A 22,061-nucleotide genomic window follows, 5' to 3' on the forward strand; every position below is an offset into this window, starting at 1 on the left:
TAAGCCTTGGGTCATCAGAACATGACCCTCGGTGTAGGAATAGCCTTGGGTCATCAGAACATGACCCTCGGTGTAGGAATCTAAGCCTTGGGTCATCAGAACATGACCCTCAGTATAGGAATAGCCTTGGTCATCAGAACATGACCCTCAGTATAGGAATAGCCTTGGTCATCAGAACATGACCCTCGGTACTTCTGATTTATATGTCCTTGTGTTTTGTAATTCTAATTAGATTGTTGAAAATTAATGGGAAGAGAGATGGAAAAAAATCTATTTGCTTTGAATTACGTACAAATCTAACATGTTCAGTGTTTAATTTTCTTTAGGAATAGGAAGCTATCTTCATACTTTTGATATTGTGGAACAAAAAAGCATAGGATGTGTCTTGGTATTGCCGTGTCACAGTATCCATGGAATCCGAGAAGGTTTGTAGTTCCTTGTGACTTAATTGACATTGCCGTGTCACAGTATCCATGGAATCCGGGGAGGTTTGTAGTTCCTTGTGACTTAATTGACATTGCCGTGTCACAGTATCCATGGAATCTGGGGAGGTTTGTAGTTCCTTGTGACTTAATGAAGAACATTTACAAAATCATATGTATTAAAGATTGGGTTTTTGTCAATGAAAAGCTATTAATAATCTTGTATTTTGAATGTTTGCTATAAAACTTTTTTTGGGGGCTATCTCAATTTCATAAGTAGTACATTGAGTACATTGTTAACCCAAATAGCATTTTATATGCCCACATTCTTTATGTCAGTACAACAAAAAATATCTGGATTGGTGAAAGCTTATTTTAGTATATTCTCTTTGATTTTTTTGTCTGTCCACTGTCAGATTTAAAGGCACTGATTCATGATTTTTCCCAAAATTTTGTTTTTCACTTTTATTGATCAGAATCTGCTGCCTAATGTATTCAAAAGATTTCACATAAAAATTAAAGTTATATATTATCACAGAAGCTCATTTTAGAGAGTTTATTATTTGTTTTGTAAACAAAGATTGCGGTATGTTATTGTTTATGAAATTTTCAAAAGAAATGGATATCGACCTAAGTTTATCATATCTTTCACATTTCAAGCATTCTTCGGGTAAAATGTGGCATCTAAAAGTTAAAAGGAGTATAGTGCACTTGGTATGCAATTTCACCTACATATTAAATACTTTTTTCTTGAATATCATTTTTTACAAATATTCTGCTATACAATGTCAGTTTATACTTCTGTTTACCCAAATTACTTAATAAAGATATCTATATGTTGATAGTTTCTTTATTTGATAAGCATAAACATCACTGTGATCATATAGAGTATATAGTAGATGTAACGTAATGGGCCTAAAAAATTGCAAACTGTTGCAAAAGGCCATCCTAAACCAGAAATAAAACACTGAAATCATTTTCATCATAACTTCCAATATTTGCAAGTTACGACTTAAAGTAAAGGAATTAATTTCGAGATCACTGTAGTTCCGTTTGTTTACACTAACATGTTCCTGTGTGCACAGGATTTTCAAACGTAATGTGGCTGACGAAAAGCTAAACAAATACTACAAGAAAAAGGGCACAAATGCACAGCATGTAATAAGTAAAAATAGGTCAAGGGAGGAAAAGATCTGTTATACAGTTTGACTTCTGAAGAGTAAATATAAAAACTCATGTAGCAACTGTCATATGATATTTAGGCAAAGCTAAACAATCGAATTATCAACCAACGGCAAATGAACTGATGAAATCTATTAAAGGTGCTGCAGTCATGTCAGAAAAAGACAGTCAGTTAAGTAATGCCACATGTAAAAGGGTTGTTGTGTAATTAATATGAATGCACCTATGAAAATATTGTACTGTCCATCATTCCAAATAGGAAAATGGTTTATTAATGATTAAAGAACAACTCATATAAATGTCAGTAATGATAAACTGCGGCAGTTATTTATCTTGGTTAACGAAACATCACAAACGTTGGCCTTATATCTAAATATAACACGCCAGTCTATTATTGGAAACCGGTGTTTTCCATTTAGATTTCTGAGTCGGCCTTTTCGTCAGCAAATGCGCTATACCTCTTTGTGACTATTCAAAATTAAGATGCTTAATATTACAACATTGATATCTCACTGGTTTGTTTGTATACATAAAAAGACTCAAGTCTTTGTTTACATAACACCAATTTAAGGCTAAAATAATGCTTCTATTCTTGCATTCAGAAGGTCAAAATGTTGGCTGTCAAAATTAAATGACTTATATTTTTAATGTTTCACATCAAAAATGAAAAAAAAATATCTAGTTCAAAAATCGTGAACCAATCCCTTTAAATGGGAAGTTAATGTAAATTGTTTTCTAATCTTCAGTAGACCATTCAATCATGCTAAATGCTTACTCAGTTTTAATTACCCTATCTAAATTTTGTCTGCTTTGTCTTTTGGTGCACAGCAACATTTACCGGAGTTGTAGAAAAAGATGATTTTTTCAAGGAAATTTAGAAAGTTACTGAAAAATACTGAAAAATGTATCTATAAATATTGTATTGTCTGTCTTAGCTAGGGCAAATCAGAAGACATCATCAACTCTTGCTGTTTTTGGAGAAAAGTACATCACTGTGCTGGACCTTCATCTATTGGTAGACAATTCACAGAGGGACGCAGATGATGCAAACACTGGTAACCATCGTGACTGTGTATGCAATGTGACAACAAAAGCAGAAATGAAGGAGTTTGAGGATTGGATTTGGGATGCAATTTTTCTAGATCCTGTAAGTCTTTCATTTTTCAGAATTTACTCCATATTATACATATTTCTTTATCATTTCTCTTTATATTTAAAATTATCATCCATTGTAATTTATTTACTTTTTCACAGTAACATATGAATCAGGTGTATGTCATGTGTGGTCATGTATTTTGCTATTATAAACTGGAAACACTTAAACCAAATGGATGAATTTTTAACACGGACTTTGCAGTCATGAGTGCACAAAACTGTTTTTGCAGAGTATATTTATAGTTCCAAGGAATCACACATTTATTTCTATGTATTGTTTTATCTCAGTATCGCAGATCTCTATGATGTTGCAAGTTCATCACTTTGATGTGTCACTGATTTTTATTTACAGAGCGAGAACAGTAATTTGGCCCTGGCCCTGGGGCACAACACAGTGATTCAGTGGGACTGGAAACAGGGCCTGATAGTTGAGGCAGTCACCTGTGTGGAAAACTGTATATTGTATCTTTTGTGGAGTGAAATTGATACACCCTTTTTGTTTGTGCATTGCAAAGTGATATCTATATTCTCCTGCGAGGAAATAGTGAACATTGTATTGGATATGATGAAGTTTGTTTTTCACTGGCCCTGGGGGTTCACTATAACTGTTTTACTGTATAATGAAGTTTTTTTTTCAATGGCGTTGGAGGTTTGCTATAACCATGTTTTACTGTATAATGAAGTTTGTTTTTTACTGGCCCTGGAGGTTGGCTATAACCATGTTTTACTGTATAATGAAGTTTGGATTTTGCTGGCCTTGGAGGTTTGTTATAACCATGTTTTACTGTTTAATGAAGTTTGTTTTTCGCTGATCCTAAAGATTTGCTATAGATGTGTTTTACTGTATTTTGTGAAGCTACAGTATTGTCTTCATTTCTTGATTTTTACCTGGTAACCCTATACTTTTACCTGGTAACCCTTTACTTTTACCTGGTAACCCTTTACTTTTATGGCAAGTAGTAAAAACAAAATTGTAACAAAAATAAAGCTAGACCCATTAATAAATTGATATACAGTGAAATATCTCTATCTCGAAGTCCGAGGGACCTCGGAAAAACTTCGAGATATCCGGGGGTTCGAGATATCCAAAATCGATCTTGGATATTTTTTTTTTTGAAGGAGGATATTTGATGCATAGTATGGGATTTGCATTATAAACAAAAACCCCGTTGCCGTTTCTTATAGTTTAATACAAGTTGATAAATTAATATTGTGGAATTTCAAAGACAAACATTTCATTTTTTTAAATATAAAAACATCCAATTGAATTCACAATGTGTTTCAAAATTAAGATAACCGTGTCTGTATGCTTACTTTAAGTTTACTGATGTCCAGGCTCGACTGGGATGTAGTTTTTGCATTGTAATGAAAGAACCTATCATGCAAGAAACAAAAAAGACGGATTTAAAAAAAAACAACTTTTAAATGTTAATATTAAATAAATTTTCGTGTTTTCTCTGTACTAGTTTTAATGATAAAGCGTGTGTTATTAATTGCGTTATCGTTATTAAGAGCATTACCTTCAAGCCTACTTCGACGATTTTGTGCGTTTATCTAACCCAAATGTTAATGAAAGAGTGTGTGTCTTTCAAAACACCATCCCTGGCATAATCGGGTGTGTTAGTTCATAATTGGCGGTGAACTATAGCCGTGATGTTGGAAAACTTCACTTATCACCCAAGCTGTTGAATCGTTTATCGGAAAAGGCGCGCGTGGATTAGCGGTCATTGATTGTAATTGATGTAGCAGCGGGTGTGAATGTGTGACTTAACGCCGCCAGGTATGGTAAGCAGAGCGGAAAATTTACTGCACTTCGAGATAAACCAGGTGAATTTAGGGACATAAGCGGAGTATTCGAGATTACCGCGTTCGAAATATCAGAAGTTTTTTTAATCATTTATATAGGGAAAATGGTTGGGACCGGCGGTCGACTTCAACTCAAGTGGGGTATTCCAGACAAACCTTATTCGAGATACAGATATTTTACTGTATTTTGATCTGATTTAATCAGATTTATGTTGGTCTTACATTCTTAATACATACTTCAGTTGTGTATGGCAGTAAATATTTGTATGTACATGTATATCTTAGAATGAAACTCTTGAACTTTGTAATAAATACAGAGTCTACAGACAATAAAAATAACTGTGGTTTTCAATTAATGTATTTTATTTCTCAGTAAAAGTATTATAACTTTTCGAATTAACATAAAAAACGTGCAGATAAAAAAAATGTGTAAGGATTAAATGTCTTTAGCAGGTTGTTTGTATTATAGGGATCATACAATAGAAGCTGGGAGGGATTTCTGCATCTTCAACTTCAATGACCCCACACATCTCTTGTTAATATACCCCCATAATACAAGCGCATTCCCTAGAGAAATGTTTTTGAAAATTATCACAAATAACATGGAGAGAAATGTGCAGTGTAATCTATGGTTAATTAGTTTTACATGTATATTTGCATATGTGTGCCTTATCTTGTGTTGTTAGATATTGTGCCAAGTTGATAAATTCCAGATGGGATCATCTCTTGTTGGCTGCTGGAACTGTGTTCAATGAAATACTACTATGGGCTCCAAGAGGTCAAAGGTCACCATCTGGTCATGTGACTGTCATGAAGAGTCTAAAAGGCCACAAGGTGTATTACCAGTATTTAATTCTGTACAGTCTAAGCAGTGGTACATGTATTGTATGAGATTAAGTCATGTAATGGAGTAATAGTATTGTCAGATTAATGAGATTAAGAGTCATGTAATGGAGTAATAGTATTGTCAGATTAATGAGATTAAGAGTCATGTAATCGAGTAATTGTATTGTCAGATTAATGAGATTAAGAGTCATGTAATGGAGTAATAATATTGTCAGATTAATGAGATTAAGAGTCATGTAATCGAGTAATAGTATTGTCAGATTAATGAGATTAAGAGTCATGTAATCGAGTAATAGTATTGTCAGATTAATGAGATTAAGAGTCATGTAATCGAGTAATAGTATTGTCAGATTAATAAGTCATGTAATCCTGTTAGCCTATGTGTACAGTCAGGCCTTGTTAAAGAGAACACTTAAATAAAGAATGTTCTGCATATGTAAATAACATCTGTAAAATGCAATTACTTCAAGATGTAGTACCATGGGGATCCGGGTTAGAATAGGTTCTCAGTACCCCAACCCCGGGAATCCGGGTTAGAGTAGGTCCTCAGTACCCCACCCCCGGGGATCTGGGTTAGAATGGGTCCTCAGTACCCCACCCCCGGGGATCCGGGTTAGAATGGGTCCTCAGTACACCTTTCTTGTCGTAAGAGGTGACTAAATGGGGCGGTCCTTCAGGTGAGACTGCAAAAACCGAGGTCCTGTGTGGCATGATAAAGATCCCTCTCTGCTCACAGGCCGCAAGCGCTGAGCATAGGCTTAAATTTTGCAGCCCTTCACCGGCAATGGTGATGTCTCCATGTGAGTGAAATATTCTCGAGAGGGACATTAAACAATAATAAATCAAATCAAATAGGTGTGTTGGTGGCTTATGACCCAGGTCTGTGTGGTGGCCCATGATTTATGTCTGTGTGGTGTTAAACAATATACAATCAATCTATAAGATGAATAAATAAATTGCCAGACATTGGTTTCTAGTAATATCGTCCAGAATCTTAAACATTCAGATGAGTGGCATCTGAAATGATAAAGCCTGATTGAAATCTGACCAATGAACAGTGTAAAAGTTGAAATGAATGCAGGTAATAATCTTTTATAAAAATATTTGTAGGGGGTAATTTTTTCTGTGGACTACCTGAATCAGAAACAGCTGATGTGTTCTGCCTCGGATGACCGTAGCATTCGTCTGTGGCAGTGTACGTTTCATAGCTCTTCCACTCCATGCGGGACTGAAATACCACTGGAATTCTGGGAAAACTGTAACTGTTCATGCATCCATGTGTTGTATGGACACTCGGCCAGAGTGTGGGACATCAGGTTACTGACCTCTACTTTGGTCAGTATTGGAGAAGTAGGTCAAATGAAAATATTTGTATTTTAAATGATAAATTTCACTTAATTACCATGCATATAAGGATTTCTTGGGCACTGTCAGAATTTTTTGAACAATGCCTTCTTTATGTTGATGTAGTTTATTCAGTCTGATTTCAATTTTGTCCATTTGTGCATTGTGCATCTTATATTTCATGAAGAAAGAGAGTGAACCATGAAGAAAGAGAGTGAACATATTTGATTTAACATTAAACAATGTAATGTTTATTGTAACAATGTGCAAACCTTTTTTTACTTTATCCAGAATTTTTTTGATTTTACAATTCTAAGTCAACAAATGGTAAATGTAGATATTTAGAAAAGATGGTAATATGAATTCATCGCAAACCACGGGTTATTGTTTCATTCCATTCTATTTGTGGAATCTAATGAAACAATAACCCATGGTTTGCGACAATGATGGGAGATCTGATGATAGGATTTTTCAATGCACAAAACAAATTTTAGGATTCTATGTGCTGTGTTTGGGACTATGAAGGAGCTGTTCTTCAGAAGTTCAAAGGTCATAAGGTAAATTTTTTTTAAATACTGAATATTGATTCCCATGATTTCAAACTGCTAGTGTACTTAGTGATAAGAAAGCACTATTCAGTGATTGAATTTCATGTTAATCTAATGGTTGTATAAAGCTGATGTGTATGGTATGGTGGATGTGTATTTGTTTTAGTGTTTTGGGTCAGATTCACAATTTGTGTAATCATGGTTTAGTGCTTGATCCATGTATGATGATGAGTAGATATTTTCATATATTAATGCAACATTCAATTAGTGTTCTTACTTTACTGCCAAAAGTGCTAGAATATGAATCCTGCTAGAATAACTTCACGTACAGTATTGTTTATACAATGACACATTTGTGTATTACAGGGTAAAAGTATATGGAGTTTATCTGTAGATGACAAAGAAAAATTTGTGGTATGTGTATTATTTCTTTAATTCTCCTGCATTGTTTTCCTGTTGTTTATCATTATGTTTTCTCAAGAACCTTCACACCATTTTTTGTAAAATAATAAAAAAAAAAGACCTTGGCACAAAGTTAAAGTATCCTCTTAAATTGTCAAGAGGATTCAAGTTCATTCAAATGAATAGACATACCCCCTACCAAGGGGAGATAATGAAGATTGGAAGTAGAATGGGGTGATTAAAATCTTTTTATCAAGGATCATAAAACCAGAAACACTTGAAAAGTTTCTTCGATGGAAAAGTTTCTAGTTTGTTCAAACCCTGACCTTCATGGTCCTACTCCAAGGGTTTCAAGTTTTTGCCTTTGATATCTCTACAAATTGTAATGATAGCCATTTTCTCGTGAATGTACAGCAGTTGTGAAGAATGAACATATAATCTTATTAATTATAGCACACAACTGGAGATTCAGACAATGAATTAGAATGTAAATTGAATGAAACTAGAGCCAAGCTCGTTGCAAAGCAACGAGAGGTCTTCCGTCGGAGCTGTATGACATAAAAATCTTAAACTTGACCATATGTCCTTGGGTCAGGTCCTAATGCAGCCTAGTTAACATGAAAATACAGGAACCGTACATGAGTATGTGTGTGTGGGATCTAACTATCGCCTTCATTCCCTCTTGATATGTTATACGTAACATCACCCCGGGAAAAATTATTTGAAATACTTATCCAGTGATTTTACAAAAGACGAATACAAGTTAAGTTTTTAGAAAGAAAATAATCAACTGTGACAGGAAGATAAGTACTGTAACGATATAAGTAGTTTGGCTACGCTGGCGATTCTGACTTCTCGTATGTACTTATGAAATAGTTTTAGAATTTAATATATATCATTGAAATGAAGCTTTAAAAGTGTGCTATAAATTTTTATCGTTAGGTGTTTAATAAATTTATACTACTCAAGTACATGCGTGTATGATCTCATTCCACGAATCAGTCTTTTGAGGCGCGCGTGTTTGTGGGATTAAATTCTTTCAGCATTTAACTTTTCAGTCCCAATAATGAAGAAAAAATTACTATTTAAATTTATGAAATTTATGGCTCAGAGCATACAATAAAGGTTTATAGCTGTTACCAATATTTTATCATACAACAAAATTATGATAGCATAATATTCCGACTGAAGAGAATGATTCATTGAGTTTGAATTATTTATACATACAAATCAAATAAATTGCTCTCAAATCGTGAATATTTTATTAAACTTTAATATCTATCTGCGTAAATACATGTAGGTATATTATGTACACAGTGCGCACAGAAGTCGCGTATGAATTTCACGCCAGGGGCACGTGCCGAAGTAAGTTATACGCATATTTTCCCCCCTTCATCTACCTAATGATACGGTTACCTGTTTGCGGGTCAAGCTTTTTACTCATATATAACACAATACTCGAGTTTATGAGATCAATAAGATGTTAAAGAACAACTTTTCCAGCGAAAGCCATATCGAAATATTTACCGTTTATGAGTTATAAAGCGAAAACTTTGAAGATCCCCAGATCCCTAATTTAAGGGGCCAGCCCCTTTTTAGGGATATCAAAAGAAAGCTCTTAACATTTTGTACAACTTTTGTTCTACACGTCTTAACAAAATATTTTTAGTTTAAAAGATACAAAGGAAAATATGTGTAATTTTTTGCTCCTTTAGCGTCCTCATTTTTTAACCCTGTCAACCACCATTTCGAACGCTGTAATCAAAAAACAAAAAACAATGTGCACAACTACAATGCTACTACTTTTCATTTTCAGTGCATTTTCTGCTCAAGCTTATACAGTCTCGGAGCCTTTGTCTGGAAACCAAAGCCCCTAAAATTTCATTCAAAGGGGAATAACTCGTGAACAGAAGGGAATTTCTGAAATGTAGTACATGATTTTAAAATCGTTCTGTAAAGTTTATAAACCCTGAAAATTTGAGCAAAATCCATGCAAAAATGAGCGCGATATGAAGCTTCAAAGTTAGCGTCTAGGAAAAAGAAGAAAAAAAAGAATAATATTAAGAACTAGAGCAAAGCTCGTTGCAAAGCAACGAGAGGTCTTCCGTCGGAGCTGTGTGACATAAAAACCTTGAACTTGACCATATGTCCTTGGGTCAGGTCCTAATGCAGCCTCAATTAACATGAAAATCTGTTGTAAGTGTGAAATCTAAATGTTTCTTCATTACAGCATATGGTCAGGACAGGGTTTGTATTTTCAAAAAAGTGAACTTGACAATATGAGCATGGGTCAAGGCCAGGACACTTTCTTTGATCATATGGAAACTTTTCTTTCAGTATTAATTAAAATTTGCCATTAGTTAGATCTATTAAGACTCTAATCAATTTTTAACTTTTAGACCTTTAGAAATGGTGCAAATGACCTTACATCAAGATTATTTATGTTATTGTCATTAATAATCTTTATGTGAAGATTGAGCTTACGGTGTATTTTTAAAAGTTGCGGTCTGGGCACATTTGCACGGATAGGCGGACTTGGTGATATCTTAAACTTTGTTTGCTGGAACTATAATTAGTGTTCGGTAATATTGCTATCTGTTCTTCCGGCTCGAAGAGACAGTCTCTTTTGTTAGATTGTCAGATATTAATGGGAAGGTTTTATGAAAAGTAGTGTTTTATGATGTGGATATCATAAAAACATTGCTTTTCACCAAGGTGCAATGGGCAATAACGGTGACGGTTTTCCATTGAAATGCAACCTGTTTTTGGACCGATAAAATGCTGAAAATTGTAAATGATGTTGTTTTTCATCCTTGGATATATGTAACATCATCCCCCCTCCCCCGACAAAAATGGTTATCCTGCTTTCCCAAAGCATCCACAGATACAGAACAGGGAACAGTGGTCAGAAAGAGGACTAATATTGCTTTGTTTCAGACCATACTTTGATTCGTCGAGTCAAAGCACCTTATCCTGCTTGGTTGTTTTTTTTTCTTTGAGTTCACCCTCGTGATTTTATGATTTATTTAAGATTTTTTGCGTCTTTACTGATCTTTGAAAATGTCGATATCTTTGGGTTTCTACGCTGCGGTTAGGGGCTTAAGTCTCGAAGCCCGCGTATCAGTTTGTAGGCAGAAAGATAGGGGGTTGTGCATAATGCAGATTGAGAGGGCACGGTCGTAAATTGAGGCTTTTGTATTCTTTTGTAAAGCGTATATTGGCAAAATTAGTGGGTAGTAGGGACTTCAACTTGCTGTGCATCCTCCTTTCACCCATGTCTGTGACTAGAAAGTCATGAACTGACGTTTGTCAATTTCGATTTTCTAAACTCTTGTTTTATTTATTAGTGTTCATATCTATTACAGAATTTTGTTACAAATCGTATACATTTATATGTGGTGTTGAGGTTGTATTTATAAGATGTATAATTCATATTATATATCATTTTGTCCTAAAGGAAGGGTAGAACCTAAATCAGAACTTGTCTCACAAACTCTGCACCCTGATAAATCAATAGTTATTCATTATTTGATATAAAAACTTATCGTCAATTCATTGTACTGAAACATTGCAGGTATAGTAAATTGTCAGCAGCTCCAGTTTCTAACGATGTTCAAAAATATTTTGATCCTTTATAAGAGCATAAAATCCGACTTGACCAATAAAATGTTTCAAATCACATTGAAAATGCTCCCGCGGCGCCAAACAAAGTAAACAAAATCGAGTTTTTTTCCTTATGATTGTTTGTATGTTGTTTTTTCGGAAGGGGGGGGGGGGGGGGGGGGGGGGGGGACTGGTGTCCATACAGCACGAGTTCATGATAACTCATGCATTAAATATTTATTGATTGCTTTCAAACACTTTGTTACTTTTTCTATAAAACACATTCCCATATCTGTTATTAATGGTGTTAGTTTCTCAATGATTTAATTTATTATACATATTGTCAAATTTACTATTAGCAACATGTATACTCATACTGAAAAAGACATGTCACATTCCTTTGTACATATTTTGTTTCTTATTTCTTTGTCATGGATTTATTTATTGATTAAGTATACAATTCTGTTATCGACAATTTTTCTTTGAAATTTGCAAATAAGGCAGATTGAAAGCAGGCACGTAACATCGTTTTTGAAAGGGGGGGGGGGGCAGCCAGAAAAAAAAAATTCCACTTACCAAAAAATCTTTGACAAGCAAAAAAAAAAAAAAAAAAAAAAAGAAAGAAAGAAAACGGACAATTTCCCAAAGTCAAAAATCCTATTTCGTGGGGGGTGGGGTGGGGTAGGTTCCAACTTTTCTGTACACCAAAAAATTTGTTCTTTACATAACATTAGCGCATTTCAATACAAAAGTGTGGGGGGGGGGGGGGGGGGGGGCAACAGGCCTTCTAATGACCATTTTCATAGTAAATTAACAGTAAAACGTTAGGTTTCCTGCCCCCCCCCCCCCCGGGTTTTACGTGCCTGGAAAGGGCATGACCGTAAATTAACGATCTGTATTGTATACTGTCAAGCATATGTTGGCAAAAATATTGGAGGGTGGGAACTGGAACTTCCTGTCCTTCCACCAATCATTTGAAAAATCCGATTTTATTAAAAACATAATTTTCTGTAAATCGTTGTGTTTGCAAATTACATTAAAACGGTAATGTTTTTGTGTGTACATGTATTGCCGCTGATCGCTGGTACACATGCGATGGCTCCGAACTCGGGCAATCGAGCCATGGGTTACGTAATTGTAAACAAGAACAAACCCCGGTGTGTATGTAAAATGCTTGCAGTTAATGACTGAATGAAATGAGACTGATTCGATGTGGATTTCTGATGATTTTCTATACATGTTTAGAGTTGGTATAATCATGATAAGAACCCGTGATTTAAAAAATAAAGTTTATAAATTATTTGTTATGCTTACAAAAAGGATCCATTTTTTTCACTTTGTAGAGAATGCAGAAAGCTTGTGTATCAACTGGCTAAAGTAGAGTTAAATCACAGATTGCTTGTCCACATGTGATGAATCTCCAAAATTAAACACAATAAGACGCTTGAGATGTATAAATATATTTGGGGCGCTCTTGCCTTTTACATTTCACTTATAAAAACCGCATCTACTTGCACGCATGATTGTATTTAGATGAAATGAAATGAACCGACAAATAAATCCTTCTGTATGCAGACAATTATAAGTTAATAAAACTTAAAACTACTTCATTTTATTTAGTACGATTTTTTCTGACAATTAGAAACGTCACATACCCTTACCGTAAACTTATTGTGAGGAAAATGACAACCCGATAAATAATCAGGAAAATTGTGTAGGTTTTTTAAATGTATGTATAACTTGACACAAATATTATGAGGTCCATTGATCACTAACTCGAAATGTTTGCGGTAGCATCTTTACAATTACTTTATAATTGAAATAAAACATAATATAATTGTTAATTAAGTATGATATAATGTAAAAGGATTCAAAATGATTTCAAACATAATTTTCCAGTAATTGATGTGTTTATTTATGCGATGGACGAAAGCCGAGTTAGCTTCGATGTTTTTGTTTTGATTATGCAAGCTTGTCACTCTGGCCACCTGCGAGCGAGGCGAGAGTTGGGTTACATAACTGTATAAACAACGCTGACCGTGAAGAATGTAAACAGCTTGCAGTTATTGACCATGATTTATTTTACGTTTGAACGTTTTATTTTTATGTATATTACTTATTTTAATTCTAATATGAAACAAATAAAAGATAATTTATCTCTCTCCTTTTGTTGTTGTTGAAGGTTTGTTTATGTTAAAACGAAAGAAAAAGAGAAATGCATCACTAAATAATTTGTATTTGAACCACAGAGCATGTTAAAAACCTTATTTAAAATGAATATTAGTATCTATTGTAGTCATGTATGTTATTTTTAGCAAGTTTATTTCAGTTATACGCATGAAGAGTTCTCGCTCACTTGCCAAATGAAAATGGCTACTTGTTTACGGGTATAGCTTTTTACTCTAATATAACACAAGATTCGAACAAAATAACAATTTCATGAGATAAATAAGATGTTAAAGAACAACTTTTCCATCGGAAGCCATATCGAATTCTTTGCTGTTTTTGAGCTATAAAGCGAAAACTTTTAGGGGCCGTAGATCCCTAATTTAAGGGGCCAGCCCCTTTTTACTGGTGTCAAATAAAAGCTCTTGAAATTCTACACAACTTTTATTATACATGTCTTAACAAAATATTTTTAGTTTAAAAGATACAAAGGAAATTATGTGCAAATTTTCGCTCTTTCAGGCGTCCTGATTTTTGACCCCTCTCTATCGCCATTTTAAATGGCGAAATCAAAAAAACAAAATATGATGTGCACAACTACAATGCTTCTACTTTACCAATTCAGTGTTTTCTCTGCTCCAATTATTATAGTCTCTGAGCCTTTATCTGGAAACCAAAGCCCCTAAAATTTCACTAAAAGGGAAATAACTCGCAAGCGGAAGAGAATATCCAAAATGTTTAAAAGTATTTTGAAAGTCTTTAGTAAAATGTATTAAAGCTGAAAATTTGAGCAAAATCGGTTGAGGAATGAGTGAGATATGAAGCTTCAAAGTTAGCGTCTAGGAAAAAAAAAAAAAGAAAGAATAATAAGAATAATCTTAACCAGCACAATAAGTAGAAGGTCTTCCGTTGCTACGGAAGACCTTAATAATCTTAACCAGCACAATCAGTAGAAGGTCTTCCGTTGTTAAGGAAGACCTTAATGATAAACATCTACCATCGAATAACATAATAAGCATAAACTATCGAATGAAGTCTCAAAGTCTAAAATTTCTCAAACCACAAAAGTTTAACCCTACAAATATATGAAATGATTTTGCACTATATACATCGTGTTATAATATATTTACATGTTTGTGATATGTAAGTTTATGTTGCTTGTTTTTCTCAATTTTTTCTGATTCATTATAAACATAATTTGTTATATCCAATATTGAATAAAATCATGTTTTCAAACTACAAGGAATGAAAATCACTTCGCTCTAAGCACGAATTCATTATGAGTGTATTCATTGTAACTGTGTTATACTGTAATCATGAATTCATTATAAGTGTGTTTACTATAACTGTGTTTTACTGTAGTGTGAATTCATTATAAGTGTGTTTGCTGTAACTGTGTTTTACTGTAAGTGTGAATTCATTATAAGTGTGTTTGCTGTAACTGTGTTTCACTGTAAGTGTGTATTCATTATAAGTATGTTTGTCGTAACTGTGTTTCACTGTAAGTGTGTATTCATTATAAGTGTGTTTGTTGTAACTGTGTTTTACTGTAAGTGTGTATTCATTATAAGTGTGTTTGTTGTAACTGTGTTTTACTGTAAGCATTAATTCATTATAAGTGTGTTTACTATAACCGTGTTTTTTCGTTTTTCATTGTATCCATGTTGTCCTATATGTATATGTGATGTTGTAAGTTTATCTTTCTTGTTTTCGGTATAGGTGACGGGAGGGGGGGATGGTAGTGTTCGTCTCTGGTATTTGTCATCGAAGTCAGAAAGATCAAATTACATCACCCACTCTTTACAGTTACCACAAACTTCATCTGGGAAGGTAAATTGATATTTGATTTATTTGATATTATATGATTATTTCTCTGATGATTTTTGTTGTAGAGTTGTGTAACTTATGGATTGTTTGAAAACATAGCATTACACAGGAAAAGAATATTCAGTTATTGACTGTGAACTTACAAATAACTGCAGTACAAGTATAATAACTAAATCCTAGGGGTGGGGTTTGGGGGGGGGGGATTTGATCCCAGAAACTTGTATTCCATACTGGTTCATGTTTTAAGCTTTCAGACAGATGTCTTCCACATTATATACCCCAGTAGTTATATTCAAACACGCATCTTGAAAAGAAATAATAATAATAATAATGATTGGTTTTATATAGCGCTTTTTCCAGCGTATGCTGCTCAAAGCGCTTTACAATGCATTATTACCCCAGCAGACCTTATATCAATCTAGAACTTTCTCAGCCTCCTAGGAAGCATACAGTGCAAGCTGCCATTACAAGCGCTAGAGCACTAACATTCTAACAATATTTTTCACTGTCTATAGCCAGGTACCCTTTTACACTTGGGTGGAGTGAGGAAATTCATGTAAAGTGCCTTTCCCAAGGACACGTCGGCCCTGCCGCGGCCAGGACTCGAACCCACGACCTTTCGGTCAAGAGTCTGATGGCCTAACCACTAGGCCACGACACCATTTTTATGGTACCTTTGATCCAGGATTAAAGTAGCATGAATTTAAATGAGGATAAATGTGTTTATTCTGAAACCTGTGCACTGATTGATTTACATAATCATTAAAACTAAGTGTGGATTTTACCCAAAGATATGTATAAGAGTATTTTTAATTTGGAATGGTACTGAATATCAGCCCCTGAGAAGGGACTGGTAAATCCCAGATTTAGTGAAAGGCCATCGTGTGTTTTCTCCACAGCATTTTTTATATCATCAAGCAGGAGTCATGGAGTATTTGATTTATTTTAGGAGGATGACTATCCCCGCTCAGTGAGTCTGCTGGATTACGATGAGATCGTCATCAACACTAACGAAGGGTAGGTTACCACAATGATCCCTCTCTATATCACTTTAGGTATATCCTGATAGAGATTTAAAACGGCATTTTGGAAATCCTGTGAAGATTTTTACTTCACTCTCTAAGAAAATAGTTTTTGTTTTTGTACATGAGTAACATAATGCAGTCACATGTATGATGAGACTGTGAGTGAAATGAATTGATGAATTTGAAAACAAAAAAGTTAGATTTTTAAAGTTTGGTCAAAATAAGCCACTGCCTCAGATCTGACTGGACAAGAAATGGTGTAATCAAACATATATATTGAATAATTACGTGTTATGTTTACACTAAATGCCTCAGAACTGGTTGATCAATTCCTGACTTTTTTCACAGTTGATTGAACTTTTTATGACAGGTTTCTGTTCTTGTACGGGATTGAGAAGAACCAATGGAAGACTCTACAGACAGACCCAGAGTTCAGGTCATACACTATAATGGCTGTAGCCCCCACCAGCCACAGGTGTGTTGCACTGGGAAATATCCATGGAAAACTGAGGATTTTTATGTCAGACGGTAGGTGAGCAAACCAGCTACCCCTCACCCCATCCACCCAGCAAACCATCTACCCCCTTCCTCCACCCAGCAAACCAGCTACCTCCTCCCTCCACCCAGCAAACCAGCTACCTCCTCCCTCCACCCAGCAAACCATCTACCTCCTCTCTCCACCCAGCAAACCAGATACCCCCTCCCCCCACCCAGCAAACCATCTACCCCTCCCCCACCCAGCAAACCATCTAACCTTTCCTCTCCCCCTCTCCCTTCCCCCACCTCCAACAAATAAAACAAAGGAATAGTGGTCTTCATTAACAGACACAAAAGTACTTGATATTCATACCACGTCCAGTATTTGTTCTGTTATTGTTAGGTCCTCCGTTAAGTTGTTGTAGTATGCACTGGCAGTATTTGTTTTGATATTGTTCGGTCCTCCGTTAAATTGGAGTAGTAAGGACTGGCAGTATTTGGTTTGATATTTTTAGGTCCTCAGTTAATTTGGAGTCATAAGGACTGGCAGATATACAATGGAAAGACTATGAGCATCCATTGGTTGTCTGGTACCCGGCTCCTGACATCCGGTCCTGAAGGAGAAATTGTGAGTATCTCTGTAGTAAACTAGATTATCATTAGAAAATATCAATAATATCATTTAATGCAGAATTGCATTTTATCAATTAAACAATGATTTAATTCACTGATATGGAGTTTGTGATGTGTAAATATCTGCATTATGTACATGTAACAGTAGATTTGAATTCTGTTGGTAGTTTCATGTTTAGAAGGATTTTATTTATCTGGTTCCTTGACTTGTTTCAGAAAATATGGAATTTTGAAGTTGTGTCTTTGACTCTGGAGTGTTGTGGGCGGTACATTCTACCAGCCTGCAAACAGAGGTGGGTGTCGGCAGCTGCAATTGGTCACAGTTCATTGGTTTGTGGTGACAGAAGTGGAACCGTCCATGTGTATCAACTCACAAGTGAAGGTGTAAGTAACTATTGACTTTGCAAAGAAGTACATGCAAGTGTTTTATTATTTGCAGTTTAGTTTTATTAGCTCACCAGAGCTGAAGGCTCAAGTGAGCTTTTCTGATCAAAATTTGTAAGTTGTCTGTTGGTGTCGGCGTAAACTATTCACATTTTCATCTTCTTCTCCAGAACCATTGGGCCAATTTCAACCAAACTTGGCACAAAGCATCCTTGGGTGAAGGTCTTTCAAGTTGGTTCAAATGAATGGCCATGGCCCCTTCAAATGGGAGATAATCACAAAAATGCAAAAATAAGTTGGGGTCATTTAAAAATCTTTTTCTCAAGAACCACTGGGCCAGAGAAGCTGAAATTTACATGAAAGCTTTCTGACATAGTGCAGATTGCAGTTGTTAAAATCATTACCCCAGGGGGTAGGATGGGGCCACAATAGGGGATCAAACTTTTACATTCAAATATATTGGAAATTTAAAAAAAAAAATCTTCTCAAGAAACACTGGGCCAGAAAAAGCTGAGATTTACATGAAAGCTTCCTGACAAAGTGTAGATTCAAGTTGTTAAAATCATGTTCCCCGGGGGTAGGATGGGGTCACAATAGGGGATCAAAGTTTTACATTCAAATATATAGGGAGACAATCTTTAAAAATCTTCTTCTCAAGAGCCACTGGACTAGGAAAGCACAAATTTACATAAAAGCTTCACGACATAGTGCAGATTCAAGTTTGTTAAAATCGTGGCCCCCAGGGATAGGATGGGGCCACAATAGGGACCAAAGTTTTACATGTGAATATATATGGAAAATCTTTAGATATGGGGCCAAGGGGACTCAAGTGAGCGATGTGGCCCTTGGGCCTCTTGTTAAAACATGTGATAGATTTTCCTCTAATTATTTTTCATATGTTCTTCTTGTTTTCTTCAAAAGAATCCAACACAAAGTTTTCCAAAAATCCATGGAAAAACTGGAGTGACAAGCGTCAGTCTCTATGGAGACAGTGTTTACACCACAGGTAGAGACGGTTGCTATAGAATCTTCAGTCATGACAACGGTTGCCTTACTCTGTTAAACACCTACCGTGTGTACAAAGGATTTGAGTGGGTCGACAGGCTGGAGGTAGCTGAAGAGGAGAATGATTGTTTTATTTTTGGATTTCAATCAGTAAGAAATCTTACTAGTTACTCATTTCATGAAATACACTGTACTTTCATAATTTGCTATGTTGCCCACACATAATAAAATTTCAGTAATGATAATCAAGCATTTGCAAATGATTCGTTAAAACATGGGAGTTTACAATGATTGATAATTTTAATTCTGACATGGATTGTTCAAGATGTCTTCCAGATTTGCAAACATTGTTGTCCGCTTAATATCTTGATAACCTTTTGCTTGACAGAGATCAGACTTGATACACTGGTACATCTTTTAAAAGAAGTAGATGACCCCTATTGAGTGTGAGGTCACATGGTCAAAGGCCAAGGGTCAATCCACTTTAGACATACATGTAGGAAGTTACTGTCTGTTCAACATCTTGAGAACCCTTTGCTTGACAGACATTAAACATAATTCACTGGTTCATCTTAAGGAATGGATGACCCCTCTTGATTTTGAGATAACATGGTCAAAGGTCAAACTGGACATAGTAATTTATTGTCTCCTATGTTTTAAGAATCATTTGCTTTATTGACACCAAACTTGGTACACTCATGACTGGTACATCCTAAGGATATGATCAAGGTCAAGATATTGTCCGCTCAATATCTTAAATTTTTTTTGCTCTTCTATCAATTAAATGATGCATGTGTACAACCCTTTTCAATTTTGCACCATAGGGGGCATGCATGTTTCTGAAACATTTCTTGGTTCATTTCTCTTGCTGTATACCTTTTTTATGGGTCGTACGAGCTCATGTTGCAATTTTGATCCATTTCAACCTTTTTTTTGTAAGAGTTTTTCAATCTACTTAAAATTTAATGCTATTTGGAGGTACATCTAGTAATATATGATTTGTCCATTTAACTCCTCCCACAGTTTTCAAGTGAGGACCTTATTAATTTACCTACATGTGTAGTGTTTATATGGATTTAACTCCAGTTTTAAAGCTAAGGCCTTTGTAAACAATTTTCTATTTTTTGTTGATGTTTGAAAAAATTACATGTGGTTGAACTTGGACAATTTTGGGAAATATTTTGCACATGGATCTCTTTGTTTGTCAGTCTATCTTCTATCACAGTTTTTAAGCTAGGACATTTTATTGATGTAAAAGTATGTCACAGCACAGATTGATGATGGCTGATATTTATACCTTAAGTAAAGTTCCACAACTCTTGTAAGAAAACACCCTACATAAGCTTGTATTATATATTGATTCCCTTAATACTCTTGTCATGGAATGAAATGTAAGATATACATGTAGATGAATGTTAAACTTTTTAAATATTGAATCACATATAAAAAATGGGGAAAAAAACCTTCTGATTTTAATAAGTTGGTGGCAATATTGTTGATACTAAACCAACTTTTTTCTTTTTCTGCAAAAAGAAATTTTAACAAAGTAATACAGTATACCAATTTGCCCAGTGTTATTTTCATCAAATGCAAAAATTTGGAAAATGGTTCTGTGCAGTTTTAGATTGCCTGAAAAAATTATTCTGTGCTTAATTTACGACAGAAGAGAAAAAATGGTTTGCAGTTCATATTCTATTTATTCATATTTTTTCAGAGTGACTTTGTTCTTTGGAGTGTGAATAGCAACCAGAGACTTCTACAGATTCCCTGTGGTGGAGGTCATAGGTCATGGGACTGCAAAACAAAGGGAGATAACTTTAGATTTGTGTACCAGAAAACAGGGGAGGTGGTGTTCTGCAACACCAAACTCCAACATAGTCAATTCAAGCTCAAGGTACACGGAAATTTCTGAATTTTAATTATTGAATAATTGAATGCATGTTCAATTGATTTTATAGAAATGAATGTAAATTTTTAAAATACATGAATCAGTGCATGATGGCATAAAGCGTTGCAGTGCATGCCCTCGTGTAATTTCAAAAATTAGAATTTATTTTTATGCCCCCCTTTGAAAAAGAGGGGCATATTGTTTTGCACCTGTCGGTCGGTCGGTCGGTCTGTCGGTCGGTCTGTAGACCATGTGTTGTCCGCTCAATATCTTGAGAACCATTCACTTGATGATAATGATATTTCATATGTGGGTTAGTTATGAGTAGAAGAGGATGCCTTGTGTTTTTCAGGTCAAAAGGTCAAAGGTCAAGCTACTCTGGACATAGGAATATAATGTCCGCTCAATATCTTGAGAACCCTTTGCTTGAAAGACATCAAACTTGGCACACTGGTACATCCTAAAGAGTAGATGACCCCTATTGATTTTGAGGTCATATGGTCAAAGGTCAAGGGTCAAACTTGACATGGGAATATACTGTCTGCTCAGTATCTTTTTTTTTTTTTTTTATAATTTATTTATTTTTTTGGTTTCATACAATACATCAAACACTTACACAAACATACCTTTCATACATGCATACATCTCCCTGTGGTTTAGGTTACTTGCTGTACAATAGTGAAAGTAATAATAATAACAATAATACATGTACTAAAAATAATGACAAGTACATGTAGTATTAATTAATCAATTGCAAAAATATTTTCCCACTTCATCCATATTTTATCAAAGTTATGTATTTTAAATGCTTGAATTGCAGCATATTTCTCTACATGATATTTAAACTTTAAGTGACATAGTAATCTAACAAGATTTGGTTCTTTATTCTGCATTAAACAGATAAATATGTATTGTTTAGCATATAAAATTATAAAGTTTATGGCTTTATTATTTAAAGACAGTGGAATTTCACCAAATATTATATTTGACACATTAAAACCAATTCTTTCTGAAATTTTTCTATATATATGAAGACTTAACTCACTCCACAATGTTTGGGTCTTATTACACGAAGTAAAAATATGTGTTATTGTTTCAATATTACTTGTACAAAATCTACAGAGATCATCTGTTTTAACACTAATGTTTTTCAAATAATAACCAACAGGAAGAATTCTATGTAAAATTCTAAACTGTAGCCACTGAACAGAAGAATCACTAGATGTTTTGAAACAAATTTTAAACAGATCTTGCACTGAAATATCATCTACTCCATATGAAGATAGTTCAGTTTTCCACTTGCCCATAGAAGTTGGGATATCTTCTTTTGCATTTAAAATATTGTAAA

At 34.7% G+C, this 22,061-nt stretch overlaps 1 protein-coding gene across 3 annotated transcripts in view; it reads left to right on the plus strand.

The window, feature by feature from the left end:
* The window catches only part of LOC125660262 (WD repeat-containing protein 6-like), a 39,950-nt gene that overhangs the window by 2,596 nt on the left and 15,293 nt on the right, over nt 1–22,061 (plus strand). For all 3 annotated transcript variants that reach the window (XR_008798488.1, XM_056148829.1, XM_056148828.1), the window contains exons 2-15: nt 327–425; nt 2,540–2,751; nt 3,112–3,221; nt 5,252–5,399; nt 6,522–6,761; nt 7,250–7,312; nt 7,670–7,717; nt 15,194–15,304; nt 16,251–16,318; nt 16,697–16,854; nt 17,319–17,431; nt 17,653–17,820; nt 18,742–18,975; nt 20,540–20,719. Coding sequence is in view for 2 of the 3 variants with exons in the window: in XM_056148829.1 (XP_056004804.1) it covers nt 327–425; nt 2,540–2,751; nt 3,112–3,221; nt 5,252–5,399; nt 6,522–6,761; nt 7,250–7,312; nt 7,670–7,717; nt 15,194–15,304; nt 16,251–16,318; nt 16,697–16,854; nt 17,319–17,431; nt 17,653–17,820; nt 18,742–18,975; nt 20,540–20,719 (1,952 nt within the window). In the remaining variant the exon portion in view is untranslated. The remainder of the gene's footprint in view (nt 1–326; nt 426–2,539; nt 2,752–3,111; nt 3,222–5,251; nt 5,400–6,521; nt 6,762–7,249; nt 7,313–7,669; nt 7,718–15,193; nt 15,305–16,250; nt 16,319–16,696; nt 16,855–17,318; nt 17,432–17,652; nt 17,821–18,741; nt 18,976–20,539; nt 20,720–22,061) is intronic.

Source organism: Ostrea edulis, chromosome 9 (assembly GCF_947568905.1).
Source record: "Ostrea edulis chromosome 9, xbOstEdul1.1, whole genome shotgun sequence".
In the NCBI taxonomy this organism is placed as follows: domain Eukaryota; kingdom Metazoa; phylum Mollusca; class Bivalvia; order Ostreida; family Ostreidae; genus Ostrea; species Ostrea edulis.